The 16,737-nt window shown below is 44.0% G+C and overlaps 1 protein-coding gene across 1 annotated transcript in view; it reads left to right on the top strand.

The window, feature by feature from the left end:
• PHACTR2 (phosphatase and actin regulator 2) overlaps positions 1-16,737 on the top strand; it is a 155,705-nt gene that overhangs the window by 123,259 nt on the left and 15,709 nt on the right. Inside the window, exons 5-8 of the mRNA XM_086632021.1 lie at positions 6,233-6,472; positions 11,130-11,679; positions 13,277-13,476; positions 15,426-15,582. Coding sequence (XP_086488147.1) covers positions 6,233-6,472; positions 11,130-11,679; positions 13,277-13,476; positions 15,426-15,582 — 1,147 coding nt within the window. The remainder of the gene's footprint in view (positions 1-6,232; positions 6,473-11,129; positions 11,680-13,276; positions 13,477-15,425; positions 15,583-16,737) is intronic.

The following is a 16,737-nucleotide window of genomic DNA, read 5'->3' as shown; positions in this document are numbered from 1 at the left end:
TTAAGAGAGTAACCCTCATCTTTGTGGGTCTCAGACAAGATCTTGCTTTCTTTCAGAACACTAATCCAGTAAACCGCTCACTGTGAGAGACTTTCTTCCCTTTTGTGTCCCTAGCTGGTGTCCTACACTCCTGAGCTCTGTAGATTGTCGATGTGAGCACCATACATAAAAGGTGGCTTTTTTGCCTGACTCCCGAAGAATCTTGCACTCTAGTTGAGTTATTTGCTGGCTAAAACCTGTTCTTCTAAGAATAGTATATCTTCGATTCATCACCTGAACTATGTAAATGAGGCTGAATCCAAATCTTCTTAAAAGGAAAGCTACTCTAGATAAAGCTGTATTTGGGCAGAGCCTGTCCACTACGGCAGCCAGGCTGGCTCGTGCCAGTAGGCTGACGTGGGCAGCATGGGCTTTCACCCACAGAAGTTAAGTGGCAGAGGAAAGCTCCTGATTTGTAAAGCCTTTAAAAAAAAAAAAAAAAAAGAATTTTTTTCTTCTTTTGCAGGAGAGATATCCTAATGTGGCTCCAGAAATAAGATTGGAGATGTGATTTTAACGAACTGACTGTTGAATTCTTTGAGCATATCTTTACAGAAAGTATAACGGAATGTAGAAGCCTTGTGACAGTGAGCAGTGTAAAATGATAGTGGTTTTTTTCCTTTTTTATCTTGGAACCAATGCAAAATGTCTGAACATGGTTGCTTTAGGTCAGATGTTACACCTGTCCCTTTCTCCCCTCTCCTGTTTTCCACTGTCGCTGTTAGAATCTCTCTTGCACATGGTGCTGATGAAACCGTAGAGTACGATATGAAAGTCTGCAGACATACAGATCTGCTCGTCCATCTTCAAGAAATATTAATTCAAAACTGCAGAGAGAGCTGTGAAAAGTGTCGTGAGATGGCTGTTCTTGTTCAGCCTGGCAAAACGGAGCCCGAGAGAGCCTGAGTCCGTTTGATGAATGCAACAAGTTGGTATGGAGCCAGGAGAGAGCATGGTAAAGGACAATGCTGGCACAAGTAGAAAGGAATAAACAGTGGCTTGAAATCCATTTAGACTGGAAATTAAAGGAAGCTTTCTAACAATTAGAATGGGTCTTTTCTTGAATAGAATTTTAGTAGCAATAGCAGGAACAAAAAATGGAGCTGGTTAAATCTGAAGTTTATGAAAGGATTTGTATGAGTTGACTACCTGCATCAGCACAGTCAAGGAGTCAAAAAAAGAGACAAAGGACCCCGTGTCTTGCCCTGTGTCCCATGTTTCTGAATGACAGCTTCCTGGGTTTTGATTAATTGAAACACAGCTCTCTGCATAGGCTGGAAAGGAAACTCATGATTCTCAAAACTCTTATAAGAGCTTCATTTTGCAGGGAGTCGTCCTTCAAAAGACAACATATCTTACATTATTTCCAACTTCCATTTTATATAGTGTTACTCCACTGAGTTGTGCTCATCTTCCAGGAGAAAGGTGCTTTGCAGCTGATGTAGATTATATGGTTGTGCTGCACCACTATTGATTTTCTGTGAGCTAGCTTCACGTCATGGCTCCAGCTGTAGAAACAAAAATACCAGTACTGTATGACAAAATCCAGGGGTAGAAAGGCTTTGGACTTCTGTTCTTTAGAAGTTCACAAAAGTAAAGAAAAAATTCTTGTATTGTACAAGCCAGTCACGTATGGCTTCTGAAACCATGCCCAGGATTTTCATAGGTCCATTTGGTCCAGAGTTTGCAAAAGATCCCAGATTTAACTTCCAAAATAAGTCATCTGATTTTTCCAGTGCATATGGCACACTGGCATCTCTCTGAAAGTCTTTGAGACTTGATGAGTCCCCACAAGAGCTGTTGTAGACCGAGTACTTTGTAACCCTGACCATCATTTAGGTGTTTACATGAAAACACAGCTTTCTTAAGAGTCTGACCTCAATCACAATTTCTGGGAACAAGAAAATCTAGTCTCAAAGCGAGCTTTCTTGAAAATCTGGCCTTTGGAAAAGTTACTCATATTCACATAAACATATTATTGATTGAAATGCTTCATGAGACAGTAACATTTGCTTTGCTTTCCTATTTAAAGAGTAATTTATAGACAGATTGCTTTTACAGCAGATGTCTTGATCAAGACAGCAGTGAATAAAAACTATTCCTATCTGATGCTCTTTTGGAGACCTTTTGTTAAAAGGTCAGTTCGTGATGATCAGATGTCTGCATCAAGAAAAACAACAGCAATAAAAATACATTGCAGCTGGTACTGAAGTAACTGGAGGATTAGCTTGAACAAATAGATGGGTCCAAACTGATTCAGATGCCACCTTGTTTTGGCAAAAGATCCAAAAGAAAGAGCAGGCATGAAGACCAAGGGTCCATATTCAAGCAGAATCATGCTAAGGAGGTACAATAACAACACAATTGTATCTCGAGCCGATTACAGACATCAGAACATCCCTGTCACTGTTCAAGGCCAAGCCACTGTTGCCGTTATTAGTTATTGGTATTACTACAGTACTTAAGTATATACCAGAAAACCACAAAAAAGTTCCAATGGACTTGCAGTAGAAGAGAACACAGTGGTTAGGCACTGAAAAACAAGAGGAGACCAGACCAGGATAACAAGTACAATGCCAGGAGCCTAAAAATTGTCAGGTTTGGCATCACAGCGGAGGGGAATTTGAGGGAAGACAGTCAATGAACGTTCACAAAGCCTGAGGGGCAGCAGAGGAAAAGCAATGAAAAGCATCTGCTTCAAAAGTTGCCTTGTTGCTGGCAAAAGCTGGTATAATGAACTGGTCAGGTAGGAACTGGAAATGTGTATCTCAGGAGTAAATGAGATACAATAGTTTGGGCAAGATCAGACTGACTGTGAGGGCAGTCGAGTTTCTAGCTGATGAGATAAAAAAGATGCTCCATCCCTGGAGACGTTCAAGGCCAGGTTGGACGAGGCCCTGAGCAACCTGATCTAGTTGGAGATATCCCTGTTCCTTGCAGGGGGGTTGGACTAGATGGCCTTTGAAGGTCCCTTCCAGCCCTAATCATTCTATGATTCTATGAAGGTAGCAAAGATAAAAACAACGAAGCTGGTGAGACTCCAAGAGGGACAATATGGTCAAAGGCAATCATCTTCGTCACAGCTTTCCTCCTGTGAGCAAAAAGAAGATTCATTAGTCAATGCCAGGAAAAGGGGCGGTCAAGACTCGGTGAGAGCTGTAACTATTTGAGTTATAGACAGGATGCTGTTGTGCAGGAAGAGTGTGCCAGTCTTTGGTAAGACTTTTCTGTGATATCCCAGTGATGACAAGGTATTTCAGTTAAAATCAATGTTATTTAAGTTGCCAGTTTTAATCACAATTGAAGTCTGCAAGCAAGAACTTTGATGTGAATGAACTGTTCCAATTTTGGTTTTCATTTATAGTTTTTAGTTCTTTCTCTAAAGAAAAATTGAAAATTATTAGTTGATTGTCACTAAGATGTGTTTGTCTGCAACAAAGTAAAGCCTTATATTTTGTGCTTTTTTTCTTGAATCAGAAGACAAATTCTGATACACATTATTTAATAAGTTATTTAGTTTAATGTAGACTGACTAAGGTTCTAAAGAACTGCACTGTATTACTTTAGAATATGGTGAAGGATCTATTTCTTTTTACTAGGTTATCATTCAATTTTTAATATTTTCTCTACTAATATGACTGCAAACAAAACACAGTAACGGTGTATAAGTACACACGTTTTAAAATTTTTCTTACTAGTAAATAAGATTTTAGCATGCTGGGCCTATAAGTAAAAGGTGCATCAAAGAATTGTTTACACTTAAAATTCTTTCTGATCATCGTGTCCTTCACGAACTTCAAAATACAAAATCTGATCTTCTTTTGCCATGTTTATTGTTAATGGAATTAAAATTTTAAAATGTCCTACTTTTTCAGAGTTAAATCAGTTTTTCAACTTTGAATGAAGGTAGGTATGTTTCACAAGGAGATGCTTCTTGCTCTAAAAGAGGAGAGCAAAATGTAACAAATATGTATGTTTCTTTCTTCTTCCAAAGTCTTTCTCTGGTCCGAAGTTCTTTCTCTGGAAAACAAAGAGGCAGAACAAGAATCTGTGCTCGAAAGAATCTGTTTGAGAGCTGTAAAAGGTTGCTATGCAATGGTTCTTCCAAAACATTAACAAAAACATATTCGTCTGTACTGGGCTGGAAATAAAGAGGGAAGACACTGGACAGTTGATGTTAATTCCTCCAGTTCATGCAGAGACATATGTGTGCATGCTGCTTTTAATAACTGCAGGTGATCCATCAGGTTACATTAACAAGCCTGAAGCTGGAGGTTGAAAAGGCTTTGTTTCTGAGATGAAGAATGTCATTGTTGTCCAACGCGTTATTTGTTTTTCATCTACTAATCTTAAAATGAAAAGGTGCTGCTTATCTCTTGGGAATCTTTTACGTGGGAAGGAGGAGAGCAGGTGATGAACAGGAGATCCAGGAACAGCCATTGAAAGTGTGTAAGAGTGAGGGTCTAATACGAACATACTGCAAGAAATTAATAGTTTTCCTCTTGAGTGATAAAAGAGGCTATTAGAAGTCCTTGCAATATTTACCTGGTTCCTTTCTTCCCCAACCACTGTAGTTTTTAGTGTGCCTTTGGTGAGGCACTGGCACAGGTTGCCCAGAGAAGCTGTGGCTGCCCCATCCCTGGAAGTGTTCAAGGCCAGGTTGGGTGAGGCTTTGGGCAACCTGGTGTAGTGGAGGGTGTCCCTGCCCATGGCAGGGGGGTTGGAACTGGATGATCTTTGAGGTCCCTTCCAACCCAAACCATTCTATGATTCTATGCCAATAAAGCCTGTGTGATTCTGATGGTGTGCCCTTGCACAATATAATATAATATCCTGTTATATAATCCTTTTTCTGGAAGGCTTGAGAAGGCTATCTTGAGACCAAATGGACACAGAGTCGGTGTGATTGAATTGATAAAGATTCCCGCCTGGGAACTTTAGTCTTACAACCATAGTGATTATATTGCAAAATTTTATGTTGACTATAAATGGCTCACCTACATTAACATTACAGTTGGCATTAGGCATGCACTTTTGAAGGGAATTTCCTGGTCATCCCCACTTACTCTTCTCTGATTTGCAGAGCACACAAGCCAGGTTTCTTTTGGATGAAACTAAGCCAAAAGATGCATTAAGGAACTTGTACTCCAGTACTTAAAGGGGTCCTACAGAAAAGCTGGAAGGGGACTTTCACAAGGGTATGTAGTGATAGGACAAGGGGCAATGGCTTTAAACTGAAAGAGGGGAGATTTAGATTGGATATAAGAGAGAAATTCTTACTCTGAGGGTGGTGAGGCACTGGAACAGGTTGCCCAGAGAAGTTGTAGATGCTTCTTCCAACCCAAACCGTTCTATGATTCTACTCCCACCACTACTGGGCATGCAATCTACAGAACTAGCCTGAAGCTAGTCCAAAGTCAAGTCTCCTGAAATGCAAGTTGTGGACATCGGGTCCTCAGTGCCACCTCTTTCACAGAGCCATTCCTATTGCACAGCACAATGTAGATACAGTCCAAATTCCCATTGACTAGGGAACGGCTGATTCTTGAAAGTGCAGTCTTGTAACAGTACCCAGAGAGCTTGCAGGACAGGAGAGCATTCCCATGGCAAATGATGTCCTCTCTGATTTAGCTTCATCTCCTTCTGAAGAGTAGAAATACCTTGGGGAAGATGCCCAAAGTAGAGTTGCTATGAGCAAGCAGCCTGCAGCTTAGGAGAGCAGGTTGCTTCAGGAGAAAATTTCAGCTGCCTAGCCATATTTGAACCCGTGGCTGAGAGAATGGCCCTGTTGACATTCAAATTCACATGAGTCTGAGTTTTATAGCCCGTTGATCTGAGGCTGGAAAGAAGCTGCGGGAATTTGTTAGAGCAGTAAATGGCATTTCCCTTGCTTAGTTTGCAGCCAGCAGTCTCGTTGGAGATACTGAATGTTAAAGATGATCCTTGGAGGTCTGGAATAGATGAAACTGAGAGAAGTGTCATGCAAAAAGTCTTCCATGAGAAGGACTTGAATTGAGATGGATGGTAATATTTTTCTGAGATAATACTTCAATAAGAGGCAGAAGATGAAGAGGTCTCTCCTGATTCCCAAGACCTCAAGCAGCAAAAAGTAGTCATTGTTGCCAGGCTTGCTGTTGAATGTACATGGTGTATGTCTGTGTCAGTTGGCTTCTGTTCACTTTCTTATCCATAGAGAGCACTTCTGATCACTGCCCAGAAATACCGGCATCTCATGTTCCACCACTACCCAAGCCTAAGCCTAAATCTAAAAAAGCTCCACCACCACCAAAAAATCCTATTGCTGCTTCCACCACCACCACCAGCCATAAAAGTAACGAAGCACCTCATGCTAAAAAAAAGGGAAAGGCTCCTGCTAAGCAGCCTCCTCTCCCACCACCCAAGCCAACAAGTCACAGTGCAAACCGAGAAGCTGGTGAGTACTGCACAGGCAGCGCCAGTGGCGGTGGGTGCATGTGCATGGTGGGGCTTGGCTTGGTCTTACGATGCCTTCTGCCTTCGTACACAGCAACGTTGTTAAAGAGCATGCCAAGAGTGTTCTTAGCTAGCTTCCTGCTCAGCTCTGCTTCTGCTGTCTGCAAACACCCCAGGCAACGGGCAAACCACTTCGCTTGTTCATCGAATGCATGCACAGCACCAAGCACGTCAGAGACTATATTGAATTCCCAAGTGTGAATGCTGGCAACAAAATGACCCCGAGAACTGCTGAAGAATCAGCAGGGAAAAAGGTGATTTCTGAAGCCAAACATGTGAGTTGCCCCAAAGTAGAACTGCTATAACTCTGCTGGCAATATCTGCTATTCTGATCAATTGGACAAGATTACAAGGTCTCAAAGAGGTAAAGGATGAAACTATGAAGACATCTCCTGTTCAGGGGGGCCTGTTGTGATAGGACAAGGGGTAATGGTTTTAAAATAGAGGGAGGTAGATTCAGATTGGATATGAGGAAAAAATTTTTTACCATGAGAGTTGTAGAACACTGGCACAGGTTGCCCAGAGAGGTGGTGGATGCTCCATCCCTGGAGATGTTCAAGGCCAGGTTGGACGAGGCCCTGAGCAGCCTGATCTAGTTGGAGATATCCCTGTTCCTTGCAGGGGGGTTGGACTAGATGACCTTTGAAGGTCCCTTCCAGCCCTAACCATTCTATGATCTTTAAAGACTGTTGAATAGCAGTTGTTTTAGCTGAAAAAAAAAAAAAAATTAGAAATATAACTTATTAGAAACGGCCAGGCTTCCCTGTGCTGGGTGATGGCTTACTGTGGTTCTAAATACGCACTGGAAATGGAAAATGTCCATCGTCAGGCACATAGCAGGGGTGCTTCTCACTATGCTGTCAAACTGGAATTCAGCGGTGGTGCCAGGTTAAAGATGATAGGGAGCTGTTCTTAAGGTACTGATCTCGAGTTTGAATGGTTGTAAGTTAGGTGATGACCAAAATGAAAACATCCAAGTGTAATTTGAACACAAGTGGTATTATGACGAATGGACTGTGTATACGCATTGGTCAATTTATAGAAAATTTATGTTTTCAATCCTCTGTCAGTCTTTCAAAGCCCTCAGTCCCTCCAGTTTTCACTCCAAGTGTACCTCCTCATAGCTTGTATGTTTTGGCACGTTTTGTATTTGAAGCACGCAGAAGAGGGCTGTATGAAAACATTGCAAGACTGCTAGAGTTGCAGTAATAACTTTGCTATAAAATATCCATTAACTTGGTATTAACTGTCCCCATGACATCAGACAACCACAAGAGCCCTCCAGGAGCGGCTGAGGGAGCTGGGACTGGTCAGTCTGGAGAAGAGGAGGCTCAGGGGGGACCTTCTCGCTCTCTACAATTACCTGAAAGGAAGTCGTAGGGAGATGGGGGTCGGTCTCTTCTCCCACGTTAGGAATGACAGGACGAGAGGGAATGGCCTCAAGTTGCACCAGGGGAAATTTAGGTTGGATATCAGGAAAAATTTCTTTCCAGAGAGGGTTGTGAAGTATTAGAACAGGCTGCCCAGGGAGGTGGTGGAGTCCCCATCCCTGGAGCTGTTTAAAAAACGTGTAGATTTGGTGTTGAGGAACATGGTTTAGGGACCCTGACAGTGCAGGGCGAATGGTTGGACTCAATGATCTTGAGGGGCTCTTCCAACCAGACGATTCTATGATTCTATAAGAATAAATATTTTGAAACCCCAGAATCTGCTGCTTGTATTTCACATTCAGCTGGAAAACTCAGTTCTTACCAGGTGAAGGAACCTTATAACAGCAGAGCTTTCAGGAATAAACCAACCCATCACATAAATAAATGTTTAGACCAGTGGTTGGTAACAAGCTTTCAGGTCTCTCAGTTCTTAAATTAAAAAACATTCGGATTCCAGATTTGTCTTTTAGTGACTGTGCTGAAATTTTATGCAGTGCTTGAAACTATATGGTTTTATTGATATATAAAATATATCAATATATCCCTTATATGAAGTACTATATATTGTACTGGTAATTTCTTCCCTTAGGTACACTGTTCATTTTAAGCAGGGCAATACTTACTGAGTAGCGCTGATTTGAAGCAGTATTTAGTACCAGAAGTTTATCAGTCCGCTGTGAAAGTGAACACATGATGCAACTGGTGATGCAGTGATCCAGTCCCACGAAGGCGAAGAGGAGTATGAGTAACAAGTGAGCCATGGCTCTCCTGAGGCCACCAGAGCAGGTTTCCAAACTGAAATAGTGGAGGTGGGAGAAGGGGACTTAAACATAGGTATGGACATGTGCCCAAAGGCAACTAATGCCTAAAGGGGCTACAGGAAAGCTGGAGAGGGACTTTTTACAAGGGTGTGTAGTGACAGGACAAGGGGCAATGGCTTTAAACTGAAAGAGGGGAGATTTAGATTGGATATAAGGAAGAAATTCTTTACATTGAGGGTGGTGAGGTACTGGAACAGGTTGCCCAGAGAAGTTGTGGCTGCCCCATCCCTGGCAGTGTTCAAGGCCAGGTTGGATGAGGCTTTGGGCAACCTGGTGTAGTGGAGGGTGTCCCTGCCCATGGCAGGGGGGTTGGAACTGGATGATCTTTGAGGGCCCTTCCAACCGTAACCATTCTATGATTCTATAATAGCCATGAAATTTTTCATTTAATCAAAATTTAAATCTTCTACTGAAAAAGAGGCATGACAGAAAATCGTCAGCCAGCCCAGCCAAAAGCAACGATAACAATAGCACTTTTGAGCCACGTAAAAGTGTAGGGGGGGATTTTCCTTGGGAGAAATCTGTCAAGTTTCTGTGTCTCGATCGCAGGTTCAGAAAGGTTCTGAGAATAATGTAAGGGTTTTTTCGATGGAAACATCTTCTGACATTTTCCCAGCAACAATTATAGTGTGGCTGTATATTTTATTATGCCAGAGTCCTTAAATGTAGGCGTGTAACTGGTTCTGGTGACCTCTAGCCTGTGTTGAAGTGCTTTGCTGGGTCGGAACCAGAGCCCTCTCTCACTACCACCCACTTACTCAGTAAGGTTTCTGCTAAATAATATGCAGGTTGGAGCCACCATCTATTTCCACTGGCGTTATGAACTGCTGCCTGGACCATTTCTTTTCTTCCTTTTGGTTTGCTGGTAAGTTAGGTCAGTGATGTGTAGTTGATGGGGATGGTTCGTGCAGTGGCAGTAGATTCTGTGCTGTGCCCTTTCCGCCTACCTTGCGGCACAAAGTGGGGCAGGGATTTGCCTGAAGTCAGGAGTTTCTGCACATTTTTCCAGATGTACTGAAAGCCTCACAGCCCTCTGAATGTTTATAAACTGTAACAGAAGAGAACGGTGTAATGTGTCTTCTGAATTATTTTCCATCCTCTTTGAGACGGAGAACATTCTCCCTGGGAAAGCTATTTTTATATCATGAGCTTATTATGGCCAGTATCTGTATTTTGGTTCTATCCTAATCTGCTGGGGTTTTGTTTTTATTTAAATGCTGGTAAGTAAAGTAGGCCTTTCATCAGCTTTCTACTACAGCTTTCTGTTTCACTCGCTAAGCTTAGCCGCAAGGCTGCTGTGTAGCTTTTTAATGCTTTCATTTGTTCTCTTGAGGTTAATGCGTTTTTACTCCAGCAGAAGTGTTTGAGTTGGATGTGTTTGGATGAAAAGGACTGAGTCATGAGGATGCTTGTAATTTTTATTGCTTTTTAAATGAAAGTCAGAAGCCTGAAGCTCCCAGTCCATGGAATCACGCATGGGCGTGCAGGCTAGCTGAAATCTCTTGCAAACTTGGGCATTGATACCTATATGCTTCAACATATACCAAGTGTCACAGAAGCAAGTGGCAACATCACTGGCCAGCTTGTAGAGCTAGGGTCAAAACCTTGTTGCACTGCATTTTCAAGGCTACCTGAGTTGGTCACTGGTAAGATGGAGACCTCCATTCCAGCACATACAGGAGGCCTTCAGTGCCTCCTCCCTTCTGGAGATCATTTGTGCAGAGTGAGATCAGTGGTTTCTGCCTCTATTTTGTGGACATGCCCAGCTGGACCTGAAAGTACATCTCGTTTTGCTGTCCTCTATTGCTTGCCCTTAACTGGGAGCACCCACTTGCAGTAACATTGTGAAAGGTAATTAACTGGTATCCATAATGGTCTGAGGTGTTCATTGAAAAGCATAAGGAAAATCATCGCGTTCTCCTACTGCTCAGACCAAAAATGCACATAATAGAAAAAGGTCAGGCAGTTTTCTCTGTCCAGTAGCAAGTTTTTTAACTAGGACACTAAACAAGTTTGGAAAAAAGTAGTGGACTTTTTAGATGATGTCCAGGCAAGTCGTAATGGGCCAATGCAGAATGCTAGAATCAAACTCTCACCCGTTTCAAAGGTTGATCCCCTGCACTGTTCTTGGGCAAGTAGTCATCGTTTCCGTTTTTTCCCAACTCTAAAGCTGAAATTTGAACTGCAATGTTTACTTGTCTCAAGCACATGAGTGAATGATTTTAGAAGTATCAAGTGTAATTTTTTCATTTTTTAAATATCAGCACGATTCGACTCATGCAGAAAGAACAGTACAAAAGTCATGCAGTTGCAAGACTGTAAAATGCTTTTTCTTTTCTTATTTTAGCTAGTTCCTCTCATGCAAAAAAACCACCAGTCTCCAAGTCCTCTTCATCACCATCTCCTTCGTCCACATCATCTCATCCCAAAGCCTCTAAGGAGACTTCCAGCAAATCGGGCACATCAGGGACTCCCAGGGGCAAGAAGAAACCTGGGAAACAGTCAGCCCCACGAACAGCGCCGGATGGGGCTGCTGCTTCCCCCTCGGGTGCCACCGCCAACAGGTTGGACGTGAAGGCAGAAAAACCTGAGCCTGAGCAACCTTCCATAGTAATTTCCGAAACGGAGGACACAGACCAACCGAGCAAGCTTGTTGTCCCCCCTCCTCCCACCGCTGCCCCTCCTCCACCTCCACTCCCACCTCCTTTTCCTGCAGCAGCCCCTCAGCCCGCCATCTCCTCAGATGCCCAGGATGTGCCAGACGGCAGCGTGGCAGGGCCGTCTGGCCCCGGATCAGATACTGAACAACTTCTCCAGACTGAGCATGGCATGGATGAGAGCCTGAGCAGTACAGCCCTGGACAGCAGTCCGGGTGGTAGTGGAGAAGACACAAAAAGGTAAGACAGTGCGGCTGTCACGGGTGAGTGGTGGGACCCACAGCCGAGGAAGCCCCATTTCTTTGCAAAAGGGACACTGCAGGCATGTGGGGATCTCTTCTGTTTCTTCTTCTTCTTTAAGTACCTCCCAATACTTAAAGGGGGCTACAGGAAAGCTGGAGAGGGACTTTTTACAAGGGTGTGTAGTGATAGGACGAGGGGCAATGGATTTAAACTGAAAGAGGGGAGATTTAGATTGGATAGAAGGAAGAAATTCTTTACATTGAGGGTGGTGAGGTACTGGCACAGGTTGCCCAGAGAAGCTGTGGCTGCCCCATCCCTGGAAGTGTTCAAGGCCAGGTTGGATGAGGCTTTGGGCAACCTGGTGTAGTGGAGGGTGTCCCTGCCCATGGCAGGGGGGTTGGAACTGGATGATCTTTGAGGTCCCTTCCAACCCAAACCATTCTGTGATTCTATGATTCTGCTGACTGTTTGTGTTGCATCCCAGCGCAATTTGTTCCTTGCCAACATCTTTGAGCCATTCACCTGCAGTACTTTCATGTTTCCCTGGAGGTCATTGCTCCTCAGCCACCTCCTGCATCGTTCGGGGCTTAGTGTGACCGCGGAGGTCCGTGGTTCAGCTAGTCCTGATAACACTTTTGTTTCTCTCTCATAAAAGCGCTAAAGAAATGATGCTGAATTACAGTGGGGTTTTACTTTTTTTGTGGATATCATTAAATATCTCGCTGCTAAAGCTCTCAACTCAATAGCTGAATGTACTTGCAGACTTGAAAATGGCAGTTTCAGGCTTTGCTTAGTAGGTGCTTGGTCTGTCACTGCCTAATTGCTTGTCTAAGTCTCAGATACTATGAAATCTAGTCAAGAGCAAGGTCATAATTACATTTTTTAGGCGAATTGGTTGGCAGCAAAAAAGAAACTGGCTTATTAATCTGCCTTTTCCCTGCCATGAGAACCAGCATCTTTCATAACAAGCCAAGAGGGTTTAGTCTGGATGCCTGTGGCCTAGAGACTTTCCTTTAAATTCTTGCTGGTACGTCCTGTGCCGCATTGCATTCCTGTGCTGCCTCTCCCCTTGCATCTACTCTTCGTTCACATGCAAGATTTTCCCAAGGCAGAGGGGACTCTGCTGCTTATTTCCATGTTTATCAGTGATGGATGTGAACATTTTGGACTCAACAGCAATAAAACCATATTTACAATAAATAGAGTTAGGCTTCCAGAACAGGAAGCTTTGCACTCCCATCCACTCTTCTCATCTCCAACTTTATGAGCTGTTTTGCTCTTCTTGGTGACTTTTAATGTGCTATTGGTCCCATCCCACAAGAAATAAAAAATAACTAGAATTTTTCTTTATGCAGGCTTTGCAGCATATAATTCCAGATTTTTTGCATCTTTTTTCCTAACATACATACATACAGATACATATTCACATATGCATGCTTCATATATGTTTTAGATAGGTATGTTTTTTAGAAAGAGAGAAGTTAGTTTAAATAACAGAACCTTTATTTTCATACTTGCTCACACAGTCTGTCCCCCATTTGTGTTCAGTGCTGCTTGCATTAACGTGGCACCACGTCTGCTTGTGAATTAACAGCTTGGCTACCAAAGAAGCCCAAGAAGCTGAGGCACCTGACCAGGCACACTCTGAGCTGGGGGAGGAGGCTTCTGATGCTGCTGCCCCTCCTGAGAGTGAAAGCAGCAGAGAGAGCCACAGCAGCGACTCGGACTCTGACGGGCCGATACTGTACACAGATGATGATGATGATGACGATGATGATAACGCAAGTGCTGAAAGTAAGCATCCCCCCAAGAAGTTGCAGGCTACCTTTTCAGCATCGCGTTCTGTGACCGTGCCTGACCCGTGTCAGAGCAAAGGAAAGAGAGGAGGGTATGGCTACATGGGATGATTTTAGGTGACTTAACATTTCACTGCTACTGAGAAATAAGTGTCCTGCTTCTTCCTTCCCAGACAACTGTCATGAGAAACGTGCTGGGGCCTGTGCAACGGTGGGAGCAGATCAAGCGTTGCACGGGTGGGAGTGGAAGTGGGAGCAGCAGGTTCTGGAGAACATGAGGATGGACCAAGGCCTCCGTGTCAGAGCGTCAGCAAGCCATTGATTTGGCTCGCCCATGTCAGGAGCCTCTAGCCTTAAAGCACTAGTGTAGTGACTAGTGACTACTGTAGTGACTAGTGTAGTGACTAGTCAATTCATTTTGACTGAATTGCAGTAGAGATCACAGAGTTTCATGTGGGAGTAACAGGCTGTGGTGGACGACAGAGGAAGCCCATCAGTCAGTGGCTTCACTGTCTGAAAGTCGTTTGTTCCTCTTTGATGGGGATGTTTTAAGCGTTGGAGCACCTTAGCAGACAGAGCAGATCGCAGTGGATTACTTCTAAGTTTACAGCTTTGAAATTTCATCGGGGGTCATGGCTGTACCATCACCGTACATAACTGGGCAGAAGTCCTTGCTGCTGCTGAACGGGCTTGTCCTGCCCAATCCCTGCTCCCAGCTGTTCCTTTTTCCCTTGGACCAGCGTTCCTGTTTATTTTTGCGGCAGTGGCTGTTGTTGAGCTGATTTTTAGTAGAATCAGTTCCCCGATCCAGCTTGCTCGATGGCTGCACTTTTGCTGGGGCAAAGGAGGTGGCAGAAACAGGCTGTAGGGGTGGAGAGGAGGGCAACCCTACCCCTACCATCTGCAGGGTGGCCTCGTGTCAGAGTTAAGTGACCACCAAACCATGGCTGGAGAGCCTTTCCCGCAGCTGTTCAGGCTGTGTAGTGAAGAGGGGTGAGGGAAAATGAATATTTTTTTTTTTTTTTAACTTGGCCCCTGGTGCAGCAGAAGGTGAAGTGCCAGCTAGCTCAAGAGGCTGAAGTCTTCTGCAGTTCTGCCTTTGGATCAAATATGATCCAAAGTGGTAGCAACCAAAAATTCACGTACTCCGACAGCAGCACGGTGTCTTACGAGAAGTGAGCTGGGAGCCTGTGGTCTTACCAAACTGCCCTGTGTGGCGAGAACCTGCCAGCCTAGAATCCATGTAGCCCCCTCAGTCAGAATATCGAGAGACAAGGGAAGGACTAAAGGCTGTGAAAAATACTCTTCTTTCCACAGCTGGCTGAAGCCAACACTGGCAAAATTTCATGGCCCTTGTCCCTGCTGTATCTGCTTTATGGAAGAACAGATCGCTTCAGTGCCTGAGGGTTCCTGCCCAGGTTACTTTACAAGCACTCAGAGCACTTTCCTAAACTGTATTTTTGTTTTAATTCACAAATTAGTTACAGACGAAGAGCACTATACAAGAGCTAAGTGCTGTTAGATTGAAAAAATTTGAAAGAATGAGGGAAATGCTGACAGAACGAGACTGAACCATTTAAGGCTGAAGACAAAGAGCAGCAGGTTGCTAAATATACTAAGGAGATAAATAAACCAACCTGTAATGTGTCAGACTTCAAAGACACTTAAGTGTAGGTTTGTCATTTTTCCTCTATCACTTCACAGATGCCAAGTGATGTTTGTAAAACTCCTCTGTTGGTTTGACTGGTAGCTTTTTCATCCTAGCCTTTCAGCTTTCTGTCGTTGTGAACTGAGCTGAAACTGTTTTTCTTTTGATGTTAATTAACATTCCTCTCCTGCATGTGGGAACAAAGCTGCTTTGGGGAGGTATTAAAGTTCTTACTCAGAGTTTGGGTCTGTAACCTAAGCATGAATGAACTAAATCTACCCTCCTCTTCCTTTCCTCAGGCTCTTTGGCAAGTAAAATTCGTCGTAGGGATACCCTTGCTATCAAACTTGGCAACAGACCATCTAAGAAAGAATTAGAAGACAAAAACATCTTGCAGCGTACATCAGAAGAGGAGAGGCAGGAAATCAGACATCAGATTGGAACGAAGCTAGTGAGGTACCAGTCGCAGGGTGCATGTGGTTTCACTGGGCGGAGGTGGAGGAAGAGAATGGGGAACGCTGGGTACACGTTTGAAATGCAGCCCAACGTGCAGTGCAGGATCTTCGTGGTACGACTGCCTGGAAAACAGCATTTTTATTCTGCTCACAGCACTTTAAAATGTCAGCAACGTGGTTTTGTTCTGCAGGAAACAAATATGAGAGCTTCTGGGGTTTTGGGTTCTTTGATTTTTATTTTAAAAAAAAAAAGAAAAAAGAGGAGGAGAATAAGAGTGACTCCAGAATAATCAGGGCCATGGTTCAGGCTTTTTCTCACATCAGTTAGCAGAGACTTGCACTTGTATGTCCCCATCTCGAACGGAGAAGTAGCGCTGACACACAGAGCATGCCTGTGCATGTTCAGCCCTTCTGGGCCCCCTCCTGCTCCTCCTGCTCTCTAACTCCTCCATTATTCTCCTGTTGGTTCCAGCAAAAGAAATGGAGGGAGGCTGGCCTTGGAGGTCAGTGTTTAGTGGTTTACTGTGCCCATCTCCAAGGCATGTCTTTCTCATGCTGTTTAATGGCTATGGGGTATATGTTACTATCTCTTCCTGGACTTGAGAACATTGCATAAAAAAAGACTAATTTTCACTTGCATTTCTACAAGCGTTTTTAAAAAAGTCCTAATAAATGTTAATTTTGGCTTTCATGGTCTCTGGGAATAGAGTACAACATGCCTGGATTTTCCCAGACCTTCCCTTGTTTCTCTTGTGCTCAGAAACGTTGTCCAGACAGTTTTGGAGGATGTCCTGTGTTTGTTGGAGATTTCCAGATATTGGGTAGTGCAGCCAGTGCTGCTCCAGTACGGAGTACGGCAGCCCTGCGCCAGCACTTAGAAGATGAGCCGGGTTGCTCTGTGAACCGGGTGGCTGGCAAAGTCATTTCTTTCATCCCTTGACCATAAAAGTGATAAATCCATTGTGTAGAGCCCAAGGGTCATTTTTCTTCCGCTGATAAAGCGACGCGGTTGTTATCACCGCTTTCCCGACCGAATCCCAGCTCCGGTGATCACATCCTGCTTGTCGGTGCTCTCTCGGGGGCTTGATCTGCAGAAGCCACTCCGGTCCCCGTCCTGAGCTCCTCGCGGAGGGCCACCACTGGTTCTGGTGGGAAG

The sequence above is a fragment of the Tauraco erythrolophus genome, chromosome 2 (assembly GCF_009769465.1).
Source record: "Tauraco erythrolophus isolate bTauEry1 chromosome 2, bTauEry1.pri, whole genome shotgun sequence".
Classification (NCBI taxonomy): domain Eukaryota; kingdom Metazoa; phylum Chordata; class Aves; order Musophagiformes; family Musophagidae; genus Tauraco; species Tauraco erythrolophus.
The sequence above is the reverse complement of the archived record's forward strand: the minus strand, read 5'-3'. Positions and strand labels throughout refer to the sequence as shown.